The sequence below is a fragment of the Argiope bruennichi genome, chromosome 1, assembly GCF_947563725.1.
Source record: "Argiope bruennichi chromosome 1, qqArgBrue1.1, whole genome shotgun sequence".
NCBI lineage: Eukaryota > Metazoa > Arthropoda > Arachnida > Araneae > Araneidae > Argiope > Argiope bruennichi.
In genome coordinates this window covers 102872620-102896860 of record NC_079151.1, presented here as the reverse complement: position 1 = coordinate 102896860, position 24241 = coordinate 102872620, and the positions used below count along the sequence as shown (strand labels likewise).

General features: G+C 28.6%; 1 protein-coding gene across 2 annotated transcripts in view; it reads left to right on the top strand.

Annotated features, from left to right (window-relative positions):
• Positions 1–24241, top strand: part of LOC129966013 (protein O-mannosyl-transferase Tmtc3-like) — a 189117-nt gene that overhangs the window by 151618 nt on the left and 13258 nt on the right. The window contains exons 12-17 of one of the 2 annotated variants that reach the window (XM_056080356.1): positions 873–966; positions 14291–14425; positions 15850–15932; positions 17533–17605; positions 19014–19100; positions 21165–21235. In XM_056080356.1, coding sequence (XP_055936331.1) covers positions 873–966; positions 14291–14425; positions 15850–15932; positions 17533–17605; positions 19014–19100; positions 21165–21235 — 543 coding nt within the window. Of the gene's footprint in view, positions 1–872; positions 967–14290; positions 14426–15849; positions 15933–17532; positions 17606–19013; positions 19101–21161; positions 21236–24241 lie in introns of both variants that reach the window. The other variant, XM_056080347.1, reaches the window with a different exon arrangement.

The window sequence follows — 24241 nt, the reverse complement described above, 5'->3', positions numbered from 1 at the left end:
AAATTCTTTGAAAGTTTCGTTAATTGTTTTTGACGAGTATACTCGTCACGGAAAAAGTACCACATTTTGCGTTATGACGAGTTTATTCGTCAGGTGTAATAAGTAGTGACATTATGCAGTTTGAATAGCAATTTTAGTAAAAACTCAAAACATATTCGTTAATTAAAGATTTAAAAAATATTTTGAGGTCAAGTCGAAATCATAGGGACAAAAAAAAAAAGGATTATTAGTAATTATAAAAAAAACCCCGCATTGTTGCATATAATATGAAAAGTATCGTTGTGTTGTATTAGTCATACATTTTTATTTGTTTCTTTTCGTTCATATGCAAAAAATGTATGTTAGTTTAAATAAATAAATGTGATCATTGAAATAAAAAATAAAAGTCCTTTCATTACAACATAATTTGATGTTACACATACTCAAAGTTTGATGAATATACTCTTCAATGCTAAATTTTTTCGACACAATTTAGATATGCATTTTCCGAAAAAATCGAGACCTCGGTGGCAAAGTCTCGGCTTTGAACCGGACGATTCAGGTTCGAGCCCCGATACGATCAAAGAACCGTCGTGTAAGTGTGTCTGGTGCACTTTAAATCCGTCAGGCCAAACGTCCTCCCGCTGGTGTGGTGTAAAAGTTTGGAGACAGGGAGTGCCAGCTCAAGTGTCGTCCTTGACATCTGACTGCTGTTCAAATTTACGAGGTTCATTCCAAAATAGCCCTTGTATTGCTTTAAAATGGGACGTTAATATAATTAAAAAAATCGAAGTGGTCTAAACAGTTAACTTGCTAATCTATGGCAATGAAATAATAATTTATGCTTTTGTTCTATTTCAGATATTTTAATATTTTATCTGTTTTCATTTCAGAGTTCAGCCAGACGACATCGGTGCTTATATCAATGTGGGTCGAACCTACCACAACTTGCATATGTATGAAGAGGCGGAGAAAGCTTTTAGAGAGGTGAGGCGATAAGTAGCATATCAATGAAGATGAATATTTCATTCAGGAGATAATGATTAGTTTCCTAACTTAGCCTTCCTTAAATAATATTGATTTTAAAAATAGAACCGTCTGCCTTTTAATTTGGATATGGTATGGGCCAGACGAATCGTACTTTCACATGGAAACCAGCAGAAGCGGTCTCAATGAAACTTTCTCGCATATTTTTTATAAATGTAATTTTGTATTATTAACCATTGACCTATATAGTGTGTGATCTTTGGCGACTAATCGATGGGATGTGGTTGATACATAAGTATCAGAAAACAAAATGAGCATGTTGAACACATTTTTTCTGACTGATTAAATCCAAGATTTCGCACAGAACATAGTGACATAATGATTTGACATAGAATGATTAGAATGATTTAGTGACAAAATAGTCACTTAATTGTATAAGGAATTTCATAATTTTAATTCATTACGTTTTTCAGTTAATGTGCTTACGTCCTTACGTAAAAATACAAGCATCAGCCCACTGACGGATTTGGTTCCAAATTTGATACGTATCTACACTTTAGATGTTAAAATCTGTGTGACATATTTCATCCATCTAGCTCTATTCATTTCTAGGTTATGTTAATTTGTATGTGAACAATTGGACAGAACAGATTTGCTTTGAATATATTTCATTCAAAATTTGGCAGAAATCAATAAGTTCGGTCTATAAACCAAGTACCAAATTTCATTTGTCTAGTTCAAATTGTGTTTGACCTATGGTGTTTATAGGCAGATATACGTAAATCTAAAGCATTTTTCGGGCCCGGAGAGGTCTAAAATCAGTCAAATCCTCAAGTTCGATTTTTTTTAATAAATACAATACTGTTTCTCTGAATATTTCAAATACGAAAACGTAAAAGTATGTTAGAAAATTTTAATTGCATAAAAATTGTTGGGATCTGAGACATGCCCTAATATGATGCATTAAAGACAAAGGGGAGGAGATATAAGAAAAAATAGTAGCACTAATTTTTTGAATTGAAATAAAGGTTTATGCAGCTGAAATAGTTTAAATAAATTGGTACCAGATAATAAAGAAACTAATGTCGGGCGTTAAGATAATTTATTTAGATTAGGAATACATTTTTTTTTTAAAAATGGAAAATATTATACAGTTTTGATTTGAGTTAAACATTTAGAAATTTACCAAACTATATGATATACAATATGAAATACTTGGTAAAATCTTTAGAAAAATTCAACATTGCAATAAATGGCTCGTCGAAATAATATCCATGTGCACTCTGAATAACTACCTTCTACAAGATACTTACACAGAAAAAAAGTGGTGAAAATTAATTTTGAAATATTATTTTTAAAAAATGTAAAATATCTATAAATTTTTTAATCAATATACTCTTGGTTTTTATCCAAGGAAAAATCCCTTAAAAATATTAACTTGATTCTCTATTTTTACATTTTTTAATCAACACACGTTTTAACAAAATCCTTAACGAGTTTAGCAATATCTTTATAGGTCAATTTACGTCAATATTTAGAGCAACATAATTTCAATTTTCGTATCAAAATATAGATTTCAATGCATCCAATTTTCATATCAAGACATAGATAAGTTTCCTTTACTGAGTGATGGGATGTTAAGTTCAAATTCCGTAATAGTCTTTTTTTTTCTTTCTAAAAATATAAGGAATGAAATATAACGAATATACGTAACATAATTTTCAACATAAAACGAAAGGTTATAATATAAAGTTAAAGCTGTTTCTTCTCTCTAAAAAAAATATTTCTTTGAAAGAGTTATTTCAGAGAGATGAAACTTCAGATTTCTAGACTTATACATATGGAGAATTTCTGCATTGTTTCACGAAAGCCCTTTTATTCAAAAACATTTTTATCTCTACTAATAATGAAGAGGAATCTGATTGTGTGTTGGCACTTATACAGAAATTGGCAGATATATAGAGTGGAGTAAGTATGTTCAATACGCATATGTATCAGAGTGTGTTAAATCGGACCGTCTGACCAAGAGTTATCAAAATAGATACAAATATGCATTGGAGAATACACATTGGACTGTTACGAGATTATTGTCAAAAAGAATATAGCCCCAAAATTATTTTTACTTCATTTTAAAATTTGGAATATTATCTTATTTATGATTTCAATTAATTTTCTGAAATTTTAATGTTTTGGAAAATTTTAAACTATTTTATTTATAATTTTTTTAAAAAAATACACTTCATTGTTTTAATGAAATTCATGATTTCATTCATTAATTTATCGAATAATTTTCTTCCATTGTATATAACTGAAGAAGAAAATTCTATTAATTATTTGTACAGTCTACTTGAAAAATTAAAAAGTGTAATGACATTGTTCCCCAAAAAACCATGATCTATTAAAAATCACGAGCAGTTAAAAGGTAGATTATCCGAAAAGTAAGGTTTTTGGTGACACTACGACTAGGACACCATTAGGAATGTTTAGACATAAAATAACCACTCATTGGCTATTCTGATCCTTCAATAAGACACACATAAAAATCTGTATGACCAGACTGCCGCGACAGCATTGACGGGAACTAAGGTTGAGTCTTAAGGGTCAACACCGGCCACAGTACAACCCGCCCCTGGGAGGCACGTCCCGTCATCGGTAGAGGGGTAGCATACCCAAACCATTTATGTACCCGCCGGGGGGGGGGAGAGAACCAACCAATATACCGGAGACTTCTCATCTTTATATTTTAGGTGCCCCTGATGGGAGTTGGCACAAGAAGAGAATAATAAATGAAAATCTATCTAAATATTGTTGGGAACGAGACTACATTTAAATTTAAATAGGTGCTGTCAACTGGACAACTAAAATATTTGCTGGTACTTGCAATTAAATATTTGCTGGTAAAGTCAACGTTATTGCATACGAAAGCCTCAACAAGTATGCATCACACCCGCTTCCACCAACTGACTCCTACCGCTGGTGTGGTGTGGAGGGGGCAGTGCCAGCTCAGGTGTCGTCCTCGTCATCTGACTGCGGTTCAAAATTACGAGGTCCGTCCAAAATAGCCCTAGTGTTGCTTTAAAAACGGGACGTTAATATATAGCTAAACAAAACTAATCCATCAATTGATGTTTCACGTTTTACGAAAAACAAACGACTGAATCTTGCCGACCTAGATGTCGAACTTGCCAATTGAGATTTTAAACAGGTGCTGCCAACTGGGGAACTAAAGTATAAGATATAATCTTGTTCCCAAAAAATATCAAGTTTCTACTGTTTATCAGAATTCTATGCTTAAAATAATTTGTTCAGGGTATCCTTAAATTGCATATAACTAATATTAAACGCAACCAACATCCGTTGAGAACCAGTCTACCACCAAAGAGTTATAATAATAAGTAATTTAATAAGAAATAACAAAAACCCTTTCTAAAATGAAAAGTTTATTCAAGTTCATCAAACCTATGAAAATGATTTTATTCCCGCACAAGCATTTCAAAATGAACACTCATTTACAGTATGTCATGAATTCAAATGACTTCGAAAGTAGCAGTGACATTAAATTTCCTTCCGAAGGCATGTCAAACACAGGCGCACATCTAGAAAAGGAGAGCGTTTCTTTCGAATATCGATGCGAAAAATCCATTATTTATACTCGATCCAACTATTCAAAGTGTATTTGTCTTCGGTAAAACGAAAGGGGAGAAAATCGATTTCTCTGAAATTACATCAAAACTATAGGAAACAAAGTATATAGACAGAAGCATAAGCGCGACTGACGCATGGAAAAATGTACCGAAAGGAGGCTGAAATTGAGAAAACCCCAAAAAGTTCGATCCTGTATGGTCTAAGGTAATCATTGGAAATGGACATTCTAATGGATTGGTTGGTTAGTTGGGTTTATTGGCTCAAAACCAAACATGGACTTGCTACAACAAACTAATGCTGACATACTAACGGGAGAAATTTGTATGCGAGCCTTGACTCTCGATGCCCTAGAGAACCTTGAATTCATCATAAGGGCAGGGCGAAATATTGCGTAACATTATATTTTATATATATAAATATATAATATTTCGCGCCGCCCTTTATATATTATACATATATACATACATATTATAAACATATATACATACATATTATAAACATATATACATACATATTATAAACATATATATATATATATATATATACTGTAGCAGAATCGTAGCCAAAGACAGAAAGAAAAGACACTTTGAATTATTAACTTCGTTTTACTTCCTCCCGGGAGGCATAATTTATGTACAAGAGGAGCGGACGAAACAAGTCCGCTCACAGCGTGGCACAAAAGCAGAAGAGCGTAAAAAAGAAGGAAAAGGCATAGGAAATCTGATCCACCGATATAACAAATGCTGTTCTTTCAGGGCGATTATGTCAGAAAATAACAATGATTGCAAATAACTTTGGATAATGAATTCATTCCCTTCTCTACACATCTTTTTTACGGCCCATTGGAGCTTAGAAAAAAATTAGTCCAAATATAAAACAATTAATATCAAACTGTCCTCCTTAAATTATACGTTATTTACACCTCTAAACACTTTTTTTGTATAATAACTATGTGTACTATGTATATAGTTCTAACATCTTATTTACAATGTAAAATATAGGATCTTTCCTTAAAAAAATGCAAACAAGGTTTTTATACATATTGTTGTTAAGAGCTTTATTTTCGTGAGAGTGTTAGTTACCTTATTTATCATCTTATTTCAAATCATATATCCTAAAAAAATAATCACTTTTTAGTAAATTTGTGTGTGGGGGGGGGATTTGAGAGAAATTTACAAATACATTCAAGAAACCACACTACGAATTTCATCTGTCCAATTCAAAGCATTTTGTGGATTTTTCTGTTCTCATGACGACTTAATTTTTTATAAATATGTATTTAGACTCAAGAAGAAGAAAAATGAATAAGAAAAAATGAACAAGAAAGTAAAAATGTGTCCTTACTTCATAAACGAATTATTTTGGGTCTATGCTCATTGTTTATTTTCTCATTAATACTGGTTGCATGAATTTTCATGAGTGAAGCATAAAGAATAAGAATAAGCATAAAGAATAAGAATAACGAATAGAATTATTTTGGGTTTAGGCTCATTGTTTATTTTCTCATTAATACTGGTTGCATGAATTTTCATGAGTGAAGCATAAAGAATAAAAAATAAGAATAAGCATAAAGAATAAAGAATAAGAATAAGCATAAAGAATAAGAATAACAAATAGAATTATTTTGGGTTTATGCTCATCCTTTATTTTCTCATTAATACAGACATACATGCATGAATTTTCATGAGTAAAGCATGCGCATTTATGAATAAAGAAATTACGAAGTGGATTTGTTTTTATGATTCGCTACTCATTCAGATCCATTAAAATGAGTCATGTAACATCTTTTAAAGTTTCATAAAATTATTATTATTATTATTGTCTGCCCTCTTTTTTTTATTTTGGGAATTACATTTATTATCTAAACATGAATTCTCGTTATCACGATTTTTTATAAAAAGTTACAGTGTTTGTATGTTCTTGAAAAAATTTATCATACCTATTCTTCAGGAAAAGATTAAGATTGCTGTCGGTTTAAACTTTTCTCAAAAGGTTAAAATTCATCTTTCCTTAAAAGAATATTTTAATTAAGTTTTTGATCTTTTAATTAAAAAATAAGTAAAATGATGATAATTGATGTTTTTCAGTTCTTTTACCCCGCAATATTATCGCAATAAAATTTGGAATTTTTTTTAAAAACTGAAAACTAAAAAACTATATAATAATACCAACTTTCCTCGAATTTTGATAATTTTTTTAATTAGATTTCCTATATTGTTTAACATGGTTTTTATAATTCTGAGGGAATGAAAACCAATTTCATTATTCCATAAATCTATTTAATATCTTACTATCGCCTTGACACCGAAGCAAGATTCCCACTCCAGCTTTTATATATATTTTCAATATATACACTTTTTCGAATTATGAAAACAGTAATTTTATCTTCTGATATCCTTTAAATTCCTATATTTCAGTCAAAGGTCGAGTTAAACAATCTTTTAAATGAATGTATGCCATTTTAATAATTTAACAACCAAGAAAACCAAAATTCTGAATAAACTAATCGTCAAGGGAGTCCACGTATTGATAGAAATTCATGTATTTTTCGTTTTATTGAAATAGGATTAGGTATGCTATTGAAATTTCAACAAATTGCAAAACAATCTCTGAACCGAAATATGAAAAATGTTGCCATGAAACAGGTAATATAAAACGTGGGGAAACAACGTTTCGCTAAAGGCAGCCAATATATCTAAAATTTAAATGAATAATTATCATCTATTATATGTACTAAAAGTTCGAATGCTTTAAAATGTTGTCACATGCCGCTGCAATTAACAGCCTTTCAAGTAAAAAAATTAATGACTGAACTGTCACAACATTATAGGCTTCTTTATTAATGCATATCTGTTCATGACTGAAATAAAAAAAATTAAGTTAAATAATCAAATGATTTACATTTCTTTAATAATTTTAAGCTTTGTTGAGACACGCGGACAGTAATAATAATCTATCTGAAATTACAAAATTTCTACTTGTTCAAACGCGGCTTCAAATTCATCTTCTTAGTGTAGTTGTAAACCCCCTGAGTATTTTAAAGATAATGGCGATTATAATTCTTTGCTTAAATGCCAATTTTTTAAAATGCATTGCTTATGAAATAGTGAGTGTATATCTTTTCATTTGAAACATTCCTTTGAAACTGCAAATGATTTCCCATAAATTAGAAAATAGATGAAAGTAAGAAAAAAATAATATAAACCTTGTGTGCCCTACATTCCATGAAACATTGCATCTCAATTTAGTCTTGAAGTAATTTATGAATGCGAGTAAGAATTTGGAGCAATACATTTTTCTAAAAACTGAAATTTTAAGGGGAATTGTAGTTAAGTGTAAGTAACAAATCAACGTGACTCTCTAAATACCCCTTTGGGAACATTAAATAAAAATTGACTTGTTTTGAATTTTTTTTTCTTAAAAGATGAATTAAAGTTTGAATCCTTTAGTTACTATAGCAACTATTTAATGAGACGAAACCAATGCAAGTAACTTTGATTTATGAAAAATGAAAAATTAAGAGTAGAAAAATATAAATATAAAAATCAGAATCGATGGGCGTACTTGTGAAATGAAGATGATTCCTGTATCAGTTTAATAAGATTAAATCTTCAGACAAGCGATAAATTTGGGTTTGAGATGGTTTTAAACGAAAATTATTTTTACAGAAAAGATTGAAAATGTGGGTATATCCCGTATGAGTTATTAAGATTATATTTCCAAATATATTAGAACTTTGGCGTTCGAAGTTGTGCTACTTAACAATAATTATATTTATTAAAATTTATAATATTTCTTACTTGTGCAGTAAAACTCCTTGTAAAGAAGTGAAATTTTCACACATAGCAATGGCTTCTAAACGGATGACCAGTATATGGCCTTGGCAATAAAAATCTGGGATCCGGAATATTTGACAAACTTGATGATATATCGATTAGGAGAGAACATGTTATTTTTTTCTAGAAGCTTTTGTATCCTGTCTCGGAAATTATAAAAAAGCCAAAAGATAGAACTGATGTCAATAGGTCGTGTACAGGGCATTCAGTCGGTTGAGTTTAGCTCAAACGAGTAGTGAAGTGAATTCTCTCTTCATAATTTTGATCTGTATTCAGTTCTCTAAATGCTTTATATTGTTGTGAATGTTTAACAGCTATTCACTGTTTTGTACTTTTATACACATCATTTGCATTTTGTTGCCTATGTTTTTGAGCAAATTAAGGCATTGTCATTCTTATAGGTCTGTTGAACTCCACTGTACATTCATGGGATGGGTTTTTGGATTTTCCTTAGCAATATGTATTAATCTCTTCACTGCTGCTCCAAGCGTCGCACATAAATCAGATTATCAGTTGTTTTTTTAATCTGATAAAAACTAAATCATCCGAAGATGCTATATCATTCGTTATAAAAATTCTATATAACACACAAACATTTTAAAGTGTTTGATGGAATACTGACTGAATCAATATGATAGCACAAAGATATATGAGTGTAAATAAAACAAAAAATAATCGGATAAGTATATGAAAGGTACTTGAAAAAGTATAAAGTTAAGAAAATATCTTCAATAGGAAAAGAATATATAGCAAACGAAATGTATTGCAAGGCTTTTATAATTATTAACCCTTTCTGATAAAATGACGACTGCACTCGTCATTGGTTTTTCATGCCATATAGCATAATGACGAGCTATATCATGAGCAATAGTCATGAGATTAACATTACTATTGAATATAATAATAAATTTGGTTTAAAATTCCTAGTGCACCAAATCTGGCAGCACTTTTATTACTTATGCCGATATCATAGAAGGCTATCACATATTGTTTACCTTTAGAATGTCTTAGCACAAGTCACGTCCAAATTGTTGTTAGTCAGTGGATTTCATTCTAATAAATATTTAACATCGGTCTTACTAAAGAAAAAACATTTTGTGAAATAAACACCGTAAAGAATAAAAGTAGTGTAGATTATGAAGAGCAAGGTGGTTGGAGGGATTGATGAGGATGAGGTCGTGTCCGGGTTACAACAGAAAGAGGGGTTTAGTAGCTTCTGAGGGTAAAGACCCCTGAGCGCTCGAAAGCAGATGTCTGACTTCTAGCTCCTATGCTTGCTCGCACATTCGCTTGCACAACCCCTTTTTACAGGAGGGGGGGGGGGCTCTTTCACACACCTTACAGATAGAACGCAAGGTAAGGAACAACCATGCCAGAACCATGGCTCGAATCTTCCTCGTGACCTGGGACGCCCAGGTCACGAGGAAGACGCGCTATTGGAGGGATTCAGAAGAATCAGACGAAAATAAGCATACATTTGTCTGATACTGATAATGAAACTAATGATAGTGAAATATTACCAAGAAAATGAAAACGCGCTTAGCGACTAATAAGTGATTTTAGTGATTTTCAACAAAAAATTTCAAATTTCATAAAAATGCATCATCAGAAGAATGGATTCGGAAGGAAATAGATAGTGTGCCTGAAATAAAAATTACGAGAGTCCCTGGCGTACATGCGGACACTAAGTACTAAACCGAAGTCATAGGAGGTTTTTGAAAATGTGTTGAATATGAACTTACGAATTACAATTATATCCATATCAATAACCTAATTTTAAGTAATAATAAGTAAGAATTATAAAATAAACATAGTTTTCTTAAATAATAATTAAATCTTACTGGAAGGGGTTAAGTAATAAAAGTACGAAAAAAAAGGTATTGCATTTATTCTTGTAAAATTGTAAAACTTTTCAAATTTACACTGAATAAAATAACAAATGGTAATTTTAAACCATGCTGTTTGAGTTATTTAATGTTTATTATCAGTAAAACCAAACTATATTTATATTTTATTATGCTTTTTAATGTTCATAAATACTGCAATGATTTTAACCCTTTCTTTAACCTCTAAGTATGCTTCCCACCAAATTTATCAATCTTTGTATGAAATTTAGTAGGTTGACATAAGTTCTGACAAATATTTTTAGAAAGAAAGAAATTTAGATTCTTCATTTCTTTATCTCAATCAAAATGATGTGTCTTGATTTATTACTTAATTATTAATTCACCAAATTAATTAATCAAATTAAATTTATCTAATAAGTTAAATGAATCCCTTTTCTTATTCTAATTCCAAGCCTAAAAATATGTTAACATAATATGACTAGAAAAAAAATGGCCCTTTAAAGGGTTAAAATATAAAAAATACAAATACAATCAAAGAATTTTTTTTACATGGTTAGCATGAAACATTTTCGGATGGGAAGAAAAGGATAAAAAAAATCTGACGTTTCGGAAATCAGTTTTATATTAAACATAACTAAAAATACCATTACATTTAAGATCCGAACTCAGAAAATTTCATAAATATCCAATACTGTGGACTCTTGAAGTTTCAAGGCATTCGATAAGGTTAGCAGTAACATATTGCTGTTATAATCTAACAAAAGACAATTTTGAAAAGACGATGGACTTGATTTTTGAAAGGAAAAGAAATTAATGGTTTTTGACGTCCATTTAGGTCAAAGCTGATTTTAAGTTTTTGATTTATGGTGGTTAGAAATGGCAGGGGAATTCCATACATTGGAGAATGGGCCAATATACATGGAAAACAGCAGTGTCATCTAAAAAACATGGTCATACATCACTTCTCTCGGATCTTTTCACTTCAAGCTCAAATATGTTGGCCCCTTTAAGGAAATGCTTCGTTTGATAAAAGAATTTCCATCAAGGTTGAAACGTTTCCACATTTTCATTTTTTTTCACCATTTATTTAAATAATTTTTGCAGTATTTATATTTCCTGGAGGAATCTTTATAAAAAAGTTAAATAAAGCCAAGCAAATTTTAAATTTATATAGAATCGAACCAGAGAAATTTTGGAAATGAAAACTAAATTTATTGGAAACATGTTTGAGCAGGTGGTATGTATATTATTGCAAGAATACCTAACATTTAAAATACGTTATCGACATCTCCAAATGAAGATTAAAAATACGAATACAAAAATAAAGTATAACTCATATAATAATAAAATAGATAATGCGAAAGATATAATTTCTTAAATAGGAACTTAATTATAATTCGTTATAACAAAAATTTCTAGAATTTTAAATTTTGCGTTACATTTTTGTCATTTCTTTTTACCTAAGTTAGCTTACATATTTTTTTAAAATTATATGTACATTTAGCGATGCATATTTTTAATATCTCACATCATAACTTCATACAAATGCAATTAAAGACTTTGGTTTAAATACATAAAATTTTATAAAGTAACTGGTAGAATTTTGCACCAATCGTTTTTTTAAGATTGTTAAAGTGCATAGCAAAGATTTTATAGTTCTGTATATTTCATTTTAAGAATGAGAATCAACTTACGAAAAGAATAGATGCAACAATAAGTTTTACCTCCACTAATAATGTAGGCGAATGTGTGCGTGCGTGTTAACGCTCAATGTTTGAGCTTGATGATTCACTGTTTGAGCTTGCATTACCAAATTTAATACATTTATACTTTAGAAGATGAAAATATAAAACACAGAACGATGTTTGGAAAATTTAATGAACTAAAAATTAAACAGGAAGATGAAGTTCTTTGTGAAAACTCTCAGAAACATTTCAAAAACTAATTTTTGCACCACTTTAAAATGTAAAAATTGTTTTATAATTACTTCAATTTAATTGTGGCGCAATGTTTCCTGAATTTTTAATATTTTTTTTCAAAATGTTATTGCATATTTTTCCAAGAATAAATTTTGTTCTTGCAAAAAAATTCAAAATCATCTACTGTTTCATTAAATAATTAATCAGTTAATTTTCTTCCGTTACTGAAAGCTAAAACAGAGAGATTAATTATTTGTGTAATTTATATGCTGAATCATAAAGTGAAATTCATTTCAGTAAAATACAGCACACAATTAGAAACAGATAACCCAGACACTTAAATTTTTAATGGCCCTATGATGCCATCGGAATCCTCCACTCTGTTAGAAAAGTTTATGCATGCAATAAAATGGCACAACTATTATAATGGATAGAGCCACAATTTGATATTTAAAATATTTTCTTTTGCGGAATCATGAACTTAAAGTTATGATAGCAGTTTTAACTGAAATGAAATACTACCATTTTTCTTTATTAAACAGCTAGTCATAGAATATGGTTAGTAAACTTATAGTAACAAAAGAAGGGTTTAGCTTACGTTTGCGACAGATACAAATCTGAGTAGTTCCAGCATGACATAGTCTACCATTTCCTGTCAAATCCGAATGAATAAATCCTTAAGCAAATAACTTAAACTCAAAGAGACGACAAAAACTCTCATTTATAGCAAATGGATCAAAGTGTAACTTTCCGTAAATTTGTACAGTAATATTGCAAAGATCTTCATAAATCAAGGAAAACCTCGAAACGCGGAACAATTTTTAATAAAACCAGTAAAAGAAAGTAATTAACTAGGCTTACCTAAAATTTATTTTAAAACCGTAAGAAAAATGTTCTTATAAAAAAAATAGCTATATTTTTTCAACTGGAAATAAAAATTCGCCGCCTGTATGCCAGGGAAATCGGAGAATAAAAGAAAAACTACTCTATATTTAAGAATAGATCCTGCTTTTATTAATTGATCTTAAGTTTTTCCCTCTTATGTAATTGTACTAAAATAATATCGGAGAAGGGTTGTCATTTTATCTTCTGCTTCATTCTTTTGATTTATACGACATATGTAGTCTTAAATAAAAAAGAATAATTCCTCGTGCTTTTGGAAAACCGGAATATTTTTGGACTTAATAATCATTAATTTATTCTTTTATTAAGTTAGACAGCCTTGAAAAATTATCTTTTTTTTCAATGGTTTTTTTAGTTTCTTTTTTAATTATGTTTCTATCTTCATAAAATGTATAAAGAGGTTTGGTGAAAAAGAATGGAGTTAAATCTAGAGATCTGTTAGAGGTTATAAGAAAAATAAGCTTGTAAATTATTATTATTTCCTGTTGTTAAAATCAATCTAAAATGGATAATTTATTTGTTCACTGACTTTGGTTACCTAAATTTATAAAGAAATGGAATTAAATCTTCCATTTCTTGGAAGATAATAGAAAATAAAGAAATTGAATTAAATCTTCCATTTCTTGGAAGATAATAGAAAATAAAGAAATTGAATTAAATCTTCCATTTCGTTCATTCATTTTTATTGATTTAAAAAGAAAGCAAGTAAAAATTTGTTTCAATTCCATTGACAATTGTTTTGTTTTAAAAGATATAAATGTGGGAAGACATTTTGAATGCCATTTAATAAAAAGATAAGGACATTCAAGGTTAAATTTGTTGTCGTATATGTCTATAATTTCGCCAAATTCAGTAAATCTCTAAATGAAATCCATCTTTATCTTGGAACACCAATGTGTATATTTATGTCATAAATTAATCTTAACAATCATGAAAAATATAGTGAGCATGATTAATATAAAGAAATTAATATTAGTAATTTCACATGTATTAATTATGTTAATATTAATACATTTATTATTTATTAATATTTACATAATTAATATATAATAAAAATATATTTTATATGTTTTGTAATAAATAAAATCTTAGGATACTTCGCTCAAAATTCACTTTTTTGTTTCAACATTTTTTTTTATGATTTCTATTATTTAAAAATAATGTATTTTGACAGGCCAAAGATTTATTGCCTCGACCTAAAACTGGTGAACCTTACCAAGCACGAGTTGCCCCCAGTCATCTAAACGTTTTTCTCAATCTCGGAAATCTGATATCCAGAAACAACTCTAGACTAGAAGAAGCAGATGCTGTAAGTTTCAGTTTCCATAATACAGTTCGTACCAAAAATTGCAAAATATATTTTTGGGACAAATTGGTTTGCCTTCAGCTATAAAATGTTATAATATTTAAATGAATTCCAGTAGCTCAAACTAGCAAATACGTGTTACAAAACACAGTTCTAGTCACAATAGATCGCAATCGTAAAAGTCGAGAATGTTTTTTTATGTTCTCACATATCCCATATAAAAAGATCACTTTCAATATATGACGGATACGGATTGTGTAGATAATTAAATCTAGACAATAGGATCTAGTTAGAAATTTGATTCAGATCTCTAATAAAGATATTAAGACCACATATCGAATACATTTATATATAGCTTGTATAAATGAATTTGATTCATATGGGTATGAAGGCAGAAACTGGGCCTACTAATGTATTTAATCTAAAATTTGATACAGATTAATATATGACGGATACAGATTGTGTAGATAATTAAATCTAGACAATAGGATCTAGTTAGAAATTTGATTCAGATCTCTAATAAAGATATTAAGACCACATATCGAATACATTTATATATAGCTTGTATAAATGAATTCGATTCGTATGGGTATGAAGGCAGAAACTGGGCCTACTGATGTATTTAATCTAAAATTTGATACAGATTAATAATTAAATAGGATTAGACTTATACTTATTTATATTGATTCATACTTAAAAACCGCAAATAGAATGTCATGACTTCTGTTTTTTGACTGAATAGATAGTTATTTAAAGAGAAATAAAAAGATAGACAGAAAATATACCTCAGAATTTTATTAATGAAGTTAATAATACAACATTATGTTCATTATTTTATTGCTAGAATAAAGAATATTTTATAGTAAAATATAGAGTATTAAAACTAAATGTTAGTATCCTAAATGGTTGTAACAAATATTTCAAGAATTTTTTTTGTATTAAAGAAATATTTATTGTTAAATGGCTTTTGCTATGTTATTGAAGCCTATTATTATAATTTCATATGATATACAATTATATTTACATATAATTGGACAAAAGAAGATATAGCAGAAATTGTTACAATAAATGTATATCAGTTAATATTTTTTATTTCTGAATTTTTAAAAAACATAATATTATGCGAAATATTTTTTTTCTCAAAAATAATAACAGGAATTAAAATTTTGTCGTCGAATTTCTCGAAAAAATAATTTGGTTGTAGTTCTTACAAAACATCTTTCTCAACAAGGCATAAATAAAATAAGAGCAAATATATTTATAGTTTTTCCTTAAATCTAAACATTTTGAAATGTAGGTCTTTTTTTGAAAAATGTAGGTCTTTTTTTGTAAAGTCAAGTCATACTTTTACGAATTAAAATTACCGAATATTTAATTATATATCTATGCTGAATTATTACTTTACCTGTCTATATATCAATTTTCAGTTATACAAGCAGGCTATCAGCATGAGATCAGATTATATCCAAGCCTACATTAACAGAGGAGATATTCTTATTCGATTAAACAGGTTAGTGCTTTCAAATTTTGTTGATAAATAAAATATTTTTAAAGATTCCTGTAATGTATTTTTTTCAAGAAGAAATAGATAACTATTTTCAATAGAATATTTGAATTTTTTTTAAAAATATTTTAAAACATTTGGATTGGGCAATCTGGGTTTTTTCTGTGTCAAGTCTTGGAAACCGAATATGCATTAGACTCCTTGTTAAGTTAGACTGAGCCAACGTGCTATAGCTATTTGGCGACTACACAAAATATTTCTAACAAACTATTTGTAAACTACATAAAAATTACACAGAATACTCCTTAAATTCTTTAGCTTTCAACAATAGAAAAAAAAAACACGCGATTAAATAGTTGATGAACCAATCAGACGATTTGAATTTCAGAACAAACAATCTTTTTTTTTTCTTTTAGAAATTAAGCAAAATTTTTAAAAAAATACTAAAATTCAGAAAAATTTGCACGTCTATTAAACTGGTATCATTAAAAATACAATTTTTTAAATGGTGCAATATTTACTTTCGTGTCAAATTATTTTCCGAAATTACTGTGAGAAACGCCAAAATTCCACTTGTTTTTTAATTAATTGAAATTTTTAAAAAATCACTCCAAAATCCACTCCACATTCTCATCTTCCAAAGTATATATATTTGCCGATTTTCATAAGTGTAGGTCAAACTATCTGTTTTGTAGAGCGTCAACCCATACCCAGACACACATATTCATTTTCATTATTAATAGAGATTAAAAGAATATAAATGTTATTTGTACTTCAGTAAAACATAATGAATATGTTTAATTTAGGAAATCGTAGATTATTCTAAAATAAATAAAGCCTTTAATTATTATTAAATATAAAAATAAATAAATAAAGCCTTTAATTATTTTTTACGTAAATTTCATAATTCATTTCATTTTATCTGAATTTGATGTTTAGATAAATGAACTATTTGGAATTGTAATTGTTAATTAGTTCACAAAATAATTAAATTCATAGATCTATTTACACAATTCGTATATCTCTCTTAGAAAACAAAGTATGAAAAAAATTTAAAAACAGGTTTCATTAAGGTATAATGAAAATAATTTCTATTTAAATTTGGCTCATTTTAGTAGGGAAAAAAGGCAAGCTATTAGTTTCAAAAAACTCCGAGATTACCGATATGTAATTAATGTTTAAATATAAAACCTTTAAAAATGAAGTAATTATTGCAATGAAGCATTCAGAACTATTTTTATCATGCAAGAGTGTGTTTCGCTATTTAGGAAAGAAGTTATGTTTCGATCGAAAGGAAAATGAGTTAGAAAACGAACATTAAATAAAATTCTGTGTAAATATTTTTCGTTAGTCAACAGAAAAATTGACTTTTTATTTCCCTTCTTATCTAAATGCATAAAAGAATAGTACGAGTCGATTGAAAAATAATATCCAGATATTTTATATTTATTTATAATATTTTAATCCAGATTTGATACATATTCATTATAATATTTTAATCCAGATTTGATACATATTCATTATAATATTTTAATCCAGATTTGATACATACATTTCACGGCGCCAAGTTCTTTTAATAATATTTTGAAAATTCATTCTTTTTTAGAACACAAGAAGCTCAAAAAGTTTACGAGAGAGCTCTGCAGTTTGACGACAGAAATCCTGACATTTATTATAACGTAAGATTTTAAAATCATTTCACTCTTGTTTGATACTTGTATCTTTTTTTGAATGTGAGTAAATATTGACAGTTATTAAAAATATCTATTTTAACATCACGGCTAGATAAATGTAAACGCGATGTTTTAAAATTGATGGCAAATAATTTTTGTTTGGTACCGAAACTGTTAAATAAATATTCTAATTCCAAAACAATTTTTCCTTTCTTTTTTGCATTTTATATCACTAGTTCTTGAGGCTTTCTAATATTAAAAGCGGTGTGAAATGTTTCAATGTTCGAGGATTAGTAAACAATTTTTATCTCCCGAAGATGGGAATTTATTTGTTTATTTAAATGAAGTTCTCACACGAATTCAAGAGCAACGACTTTTGAAATGAGAGGTGCAATACAAAGTGTACCGATATGAAAGGATTTTCCATATCTGAAAACTGAATTTTTAAAAATGCTACTAAAAATTAAAAAACGAATCCAGAAATAGAAAAGGATTAATTTTTTTTGTTGGTGGCAAAATATTTTTGCAAATCCTTTCGATACTCTGTTTGTTCTATATTTTTGAAACCTAAATTTCAATTTCTAAATCCAGAAGCATTTTATTTAGAATTTGATAATGATGTTATTTATAAAAATGTCCTCTGTGTTAAATCACGATATTTTATTTTAACTCAAGAAGCATTGTTAGTCATAATATTATTTTCCGAATTGAATTTAATTTCTAATCTAAGCTTTTTTTAAAAAAAACTTTTTTTTATTAAAATATTGTTCCAAAGCATTACATACGATAGAAATGACTTGTTTGAATTTTTCTATATATATATTACTTATTTGGAAATGAAGATAGAAAAATATAGAATATTTAAAAATTCTTGAAACAATTGTCCTCAGAAAATGTTAATATTTGCTAAAGGCAATTATTAAAATATTTGCTAAGAGCAACGAAATATGTTACTGCTCACACTAAATAACACTTCGCGCTATCCAAAATCGAATACCAGAACTACAAATCCGTAATAAATAATGCTACGTAAGATGGAGAGCTTAAAATAGACGAATTTTTAAACTAAAATTTTAAATTCGCAAGTTTTATATAATAGATTGGATCAATATTCTTCCCATTTAATTATTTATGCTCGCGTTCCTAATTTTTGAGAAAAATAAAAAGAATATTAAACAAATTCTCTTGATTTCCTTAAATTTGCACTCATTATATAAATCTTCTGTCCACGTTTATTATAATTTCTTTCCTTTCAGTGGTTTTTAGCTCCATGAATTAACATGCCAAAAGTTGGTTGCATAAAAAATTATTGAATTTTATTTTATATTTTTAATTTCGGCTAATTTTACTGTTTAGAAAATTTGAAAATTATTTTTTAAGAACAATCAATATAATGAAATTATTTCTTTTACAGTTAGGTGTAGTTTATCTGGAGCAAAGGAAAATGGATCTAGCTCTCTTTTATTTCGAGAAAGCTTTGAAGATTAATCCTGAGCACGAGGTATAAATAAAAGATTTAATATTAAATTATTATTAGAATAAAAGATCAAAAGTTATATTTGTATTAATTTGCAATCTATTTTTAGAGGTATTTCAACACGAAAGTGGTTTATATCTATCGTGAATTATTTCAATAAAATAGGGCACAATTAATTCATTTGAATAGGAAAATATCAGCTTATGTCCTCTTGTGTGCATTTACACATTGTCTAATGCGGAGTTATAATACATAGTCACGTTATTCTTAAAAGGCATATGACTAAAAAAATCATTAGCTATAGCATAATAATGTACAATATTGTGCGATATTATTTCATATTATTCAATATTCAACAAAATCCTACCATATTGTGAATATTGTTTAATATCATAATATTGTACAATAGGTTATGTGAGCTACTGATGAAATGGGTTTGAAGATTGAACTAATGACTATCACATGGGTATGAAGTATCTCTACTGATTTCAAAACGACTGATATTGCATAACTACAAATACTAAACCAGAATTACAAACTATTACGAAAATATTTTATAACTGAACAATAAGTGACGATTTATTTTAGGACTTCTTAAATAAACTCTAAACATGAAAACTTGTAAATTGGAATGCAGTCAGATATGATGATGACTTTAAATATCTTCAAGCCAACAGAAAAGATGTTTAGTAAGTTTCTTTGAAAATTAAGGCATCCTACAGAAAAGAATACTTGATTCTAACCCCAGATCAACTATCTATCTATACTAGTTGTCGTGATGACAGCTTAAACTCATCGGAGCTCAATCTCACTTTCTAAGGCTAAATGAATCCAAATTCCAGTACGTCTCACTGTTTTCTAAAATGTTGTGTTTATATCCCGTTGACATTACATTTGATCAAAACGAAACTTCATTTGAAACATTATAATATCGGTACATGCATGAAGAATATTTGAATCATGAAATCATCGGTACATATATAGATTATATTTGAAATATGGAAACGTCGGTACATGCTCAAAATATTCAACTTGCGTTTCAAGCCATGATTATATTAAGATTATAAGCCAATCTGGTCGAACAGCTTAGAGTCAAAAACTATGTATTCACCATGATAATAGTAACTAATTTCATTTCTACGTCGATTCTACGGGATGCGATACATCAGTTTTTTCGATTGGTCCCATAAAAAACTGTTCTCGTTCATTTCTCATATTTATTCCTCGTGGGGATTGAATTATGAGGATGGAAGTGGGTCATGCTTTAAATAAAGCGTCATTTGAGTGATCCGGATCTCTTTTTTTTGGGAGTGAAAAGGAAGGGGTTATTGGAGTTCAAGAGGAAATTTTTCATAAAATAAAGCGTCATTTGAGTGATCTGGTATTAGAGTTCAAGAGAAAATTTTCCTTTTTCGACAACAAAAAAATTGCTTTGGTTATTGTATTCTCAGATAAGAAACGTAAAATTCAGCTATAAATTAATAAAGGTCATTTAAACCTTCACAAGATATATCGTCAACATAATAATATGAGCTCATTTGAACTTTCCATTGAAAATAATTTTTCTGTAATTTAGTTTCAATGCCACCCATACTCACACTATTATTTCATATTCATGATAGCGTGTTACTATTGGTGAGAGATGCGAGATAGTTGAATGGATTTTAAAGATACTATTATCTTTAAATAACTTAATTTGTTTATGAATAACAGCATTCTGTACAATTTGTTGAAAGCGAATGCAATAATTTCACATTTTGCATTAAACTGGGCTTTATTACTTACCACAGCTATCTATATGAACTTTAGACTGCGATATCCCACAGAGGGACACTTGTACTTTACCGAGGAGTCAAAACCGCAAATATGGAAATATTGTGAGAAATAATTTACATTGCCCAATTGGTTATTATAGTTAGTTCAAATAAATAAAAGATTTTCTTTGTGAATTACGGTTCCATTTAATTTTGAAAATTAAATAGTTATTATAGAAATTATTGTATTGCAATGAAAATTTTAGATCACTGATGCGATTTAATATTTTAAACTTTTAGCTAAAATATTTCCTTTTATTTCAATTTTCAGCAGGCCCTTTTAAATTCGGCGATACTAATTCAAGAGAGTGGTAGCAGAAATTTGAGAAAAGTCGCTTATGACAGGTGAGTAAAAATATTCTTTTAGGTATTATTTGTGAAAATTAATTCGTGATAAACGGAACAATTACTTAAATAAGTAAGTGTTAACCCTTCTTTGTATGATTTTTTCATTTTTTATAAAATAAATCAGGGTAATATAATTCATGCTCTAGATTAAAGGGGAAAATGTTTAAAAAATCGTAGTATAAATATATAAAATTATTAAAAGGAAGTATGATTGAAATATCCATCAGTATGCAAATTTACATGTTAAGTTCTGTACAACATCTTCAATATTCCTCTCTTCAAAATTTCTCCACTCATTATCACAGATTAGTTAAAAAAAAATATTGAAAAAATTCTTCCAACTATAACTTCCTACAAACGTTCCTCATTACACAATAGTTATGAAAAAAGTTGCGAGCGAAAATCAATTTACAGTACAAATTTTTCTTCACTAAATGTTATGATGGAAATTTCCATCATCATGCAAAGAGGGATTAAGTTAGCACTTCTCATAAAAGCAACTAATTCGAAGTATTTAATAACTTTACATAGTTTTCATTGGTGAATTTCATACTAGACAGTCTAAATATCTATCTAAGGCCTCTAAGTTGAAAGCGATCGATTTAACCCTTAACTGGGGAGGTGCGGTCTACGAGACCACATTTCATTTACACTCAAATTAATTTTTCTAATGAATGTATTAGTATGAAATACTGCCAATATATTTTGCAAATATTTTTCTTGATATATGAATATGTTTTAGAAATTTTCAAAATATATTATCATTGAAAAAAGTAAATGCGTTGGAACATATATTTTCTTCTCAAATTACATGTTAGAATAAATAATATTCTTGAAAAACATATTACTTTTTACTTTTTAAATCATATTTATTATTTACAGTATATGAAGGTATATAGAAGACAATATAATGCAAAATTCAACAATTATATGAAAAATAAAAAATTGACAATGGGTAAAAATTGGCCCTGTTTTTATCGGCTTGTGTGACTTTCATAGCACTGGTTTCTAGGGCATTTTAAATGCACAGGTTAAGAAGTAGTATAAAAAATGAACCTATAAATTCTGTATATATCTTGGTATATTAATATATTTTATAAATTTTTCAAAATACATTATCACAAGAAAAATTAATTATGTTTGAACATATATATCAGAATCAGTTGAATGCGAACTTCCATCGAAAAATTCTTCTGCACAATTATCCTTATCACTAAAATCACTTTCTGCTTCATTTAAAAGTGTCTGAAGCACTGCTTCATAATAGGATCAGGAAATTGGGTGATTTTCGGGGCCCAAGTTTTAGCGCCATCTGCTAAGCCTTGTTTATCACTGGGACCCTATTAGGAAGATGCGGTCTTAGAGACCGTGCTCGAAGAAAAAACTGAATTATTTTAAAAAGCAGCCTCTGAAATCGGTTAAAAAAGTGCATGTGTATTGAAGGTCAGAAAACAGGAAGCTACAGGGTCAATCCATTCAATTGAGCTAAAAATAGAATAGGGGTGTACGAAAATCCATCGCTAGCGGTCTGTGAGACCGTACGTCCCCAGTTAAGGGTTAAAAAAAATTGTTTTCCTATTTGTAGTGAAAATAAGTTTATAAAAATTACATATTCTCTAAATTATAAAATATTAGGATAATATTAATGCTTTATGAAATATAATTTACAAAGTTCTTATGTTTCATTACAATCATTTATTTATTGGTATATTTCTAAATGCTATATGTTTACTTCAATTATATTATATACTAGCCGCCTTTGGCGACCAGCCGGTTCGCCAATCTTAATGTTCGTTAAAATTTTCATAATTAAATATTTTATGCAATTCCTACTTTAATAGCTTCTTCATCAAAATATTTTTAAACTTCAAATTTTGATAGGTATATAATTCACTCATATTATAAACGCCTTCAGTCTTAACGTAATATGTATCTCTCTCATTTTCTGTTGACTCCCATAGAATTTATACTTTAAATTAAAGTGGAAAGGATTAATCTGCAATTAATATAATAATATTTTTTACTGAAACAAAGTATTTTTTTGTAATATGATTATTGAAAACAGTCACTGAGTGTTTAAACTTTATGGGCACTAAAGAATATCTTTCTTAATTTATGTAATATTTCAAAAATTTGTCAACAAAATTTTCTCAGATTCATCATGAATCAACATTGTTAATGATTGATTCATTAACAATGTTTAATTTTAAATGCATCAAACACTAAAAAAAAAAAAAAAACGAATCGTTTAAAATAATTGGTTGAAAACAGGTTAAAAAAACTACTTAAAAGACGATGGTCTTAAAACTATAAGCATACACAAAAAATATATAACTAACATAAATACACTTTAATTACAAAAGCATGCAACTAATCTAAAAATAATTTAAATCGTCCGTTGATATTGGTTGTCATGTCAACAATCAGAACAGAATGCACATGCGTGAATTTACAACGCTAGTTACGGTAACGCAAATGCGTGAGTTTTTCTAAGTCAGTTGGGGTAACGCTATGCAGATTAGAAATTTTTATTTCCTTTATTCTGTTTTATTTTAATTCAAAAGTATTTCAGAATGAATCTGAAAGATCGATTAATTAACAATGTTTAATTTTAAATGCATCAAACATTATGAAAATAAACAGAATCCTTTGAAATAATCCGCCGAAAAATCTTAAGCCTAGCCTCATTACTGTTGGGGAAAAAAACTGAACTCTTACTCATTTGGTGGTAGGGAAAATGAATAATTTTTTGTCGAGAAAGTTAACTTTTAATTAATAATTAAAATTCTAATAAAAAATTCAAAAAAAGGGACCCCAGGTGCCCATTCCCGACCTCTAAGGTATACATCTATCAAATTTGGTAGCTGTAGGTCAAATGGTCTTTCCTGTGGAGCGCCAACACACACACACACACACACACACACACACATTGAACTTTATATATAAGTATAGATGTTTTTTTAAAGCAAAGGAAGAGGGAAAAAAAACTATTCTAAAAAATTG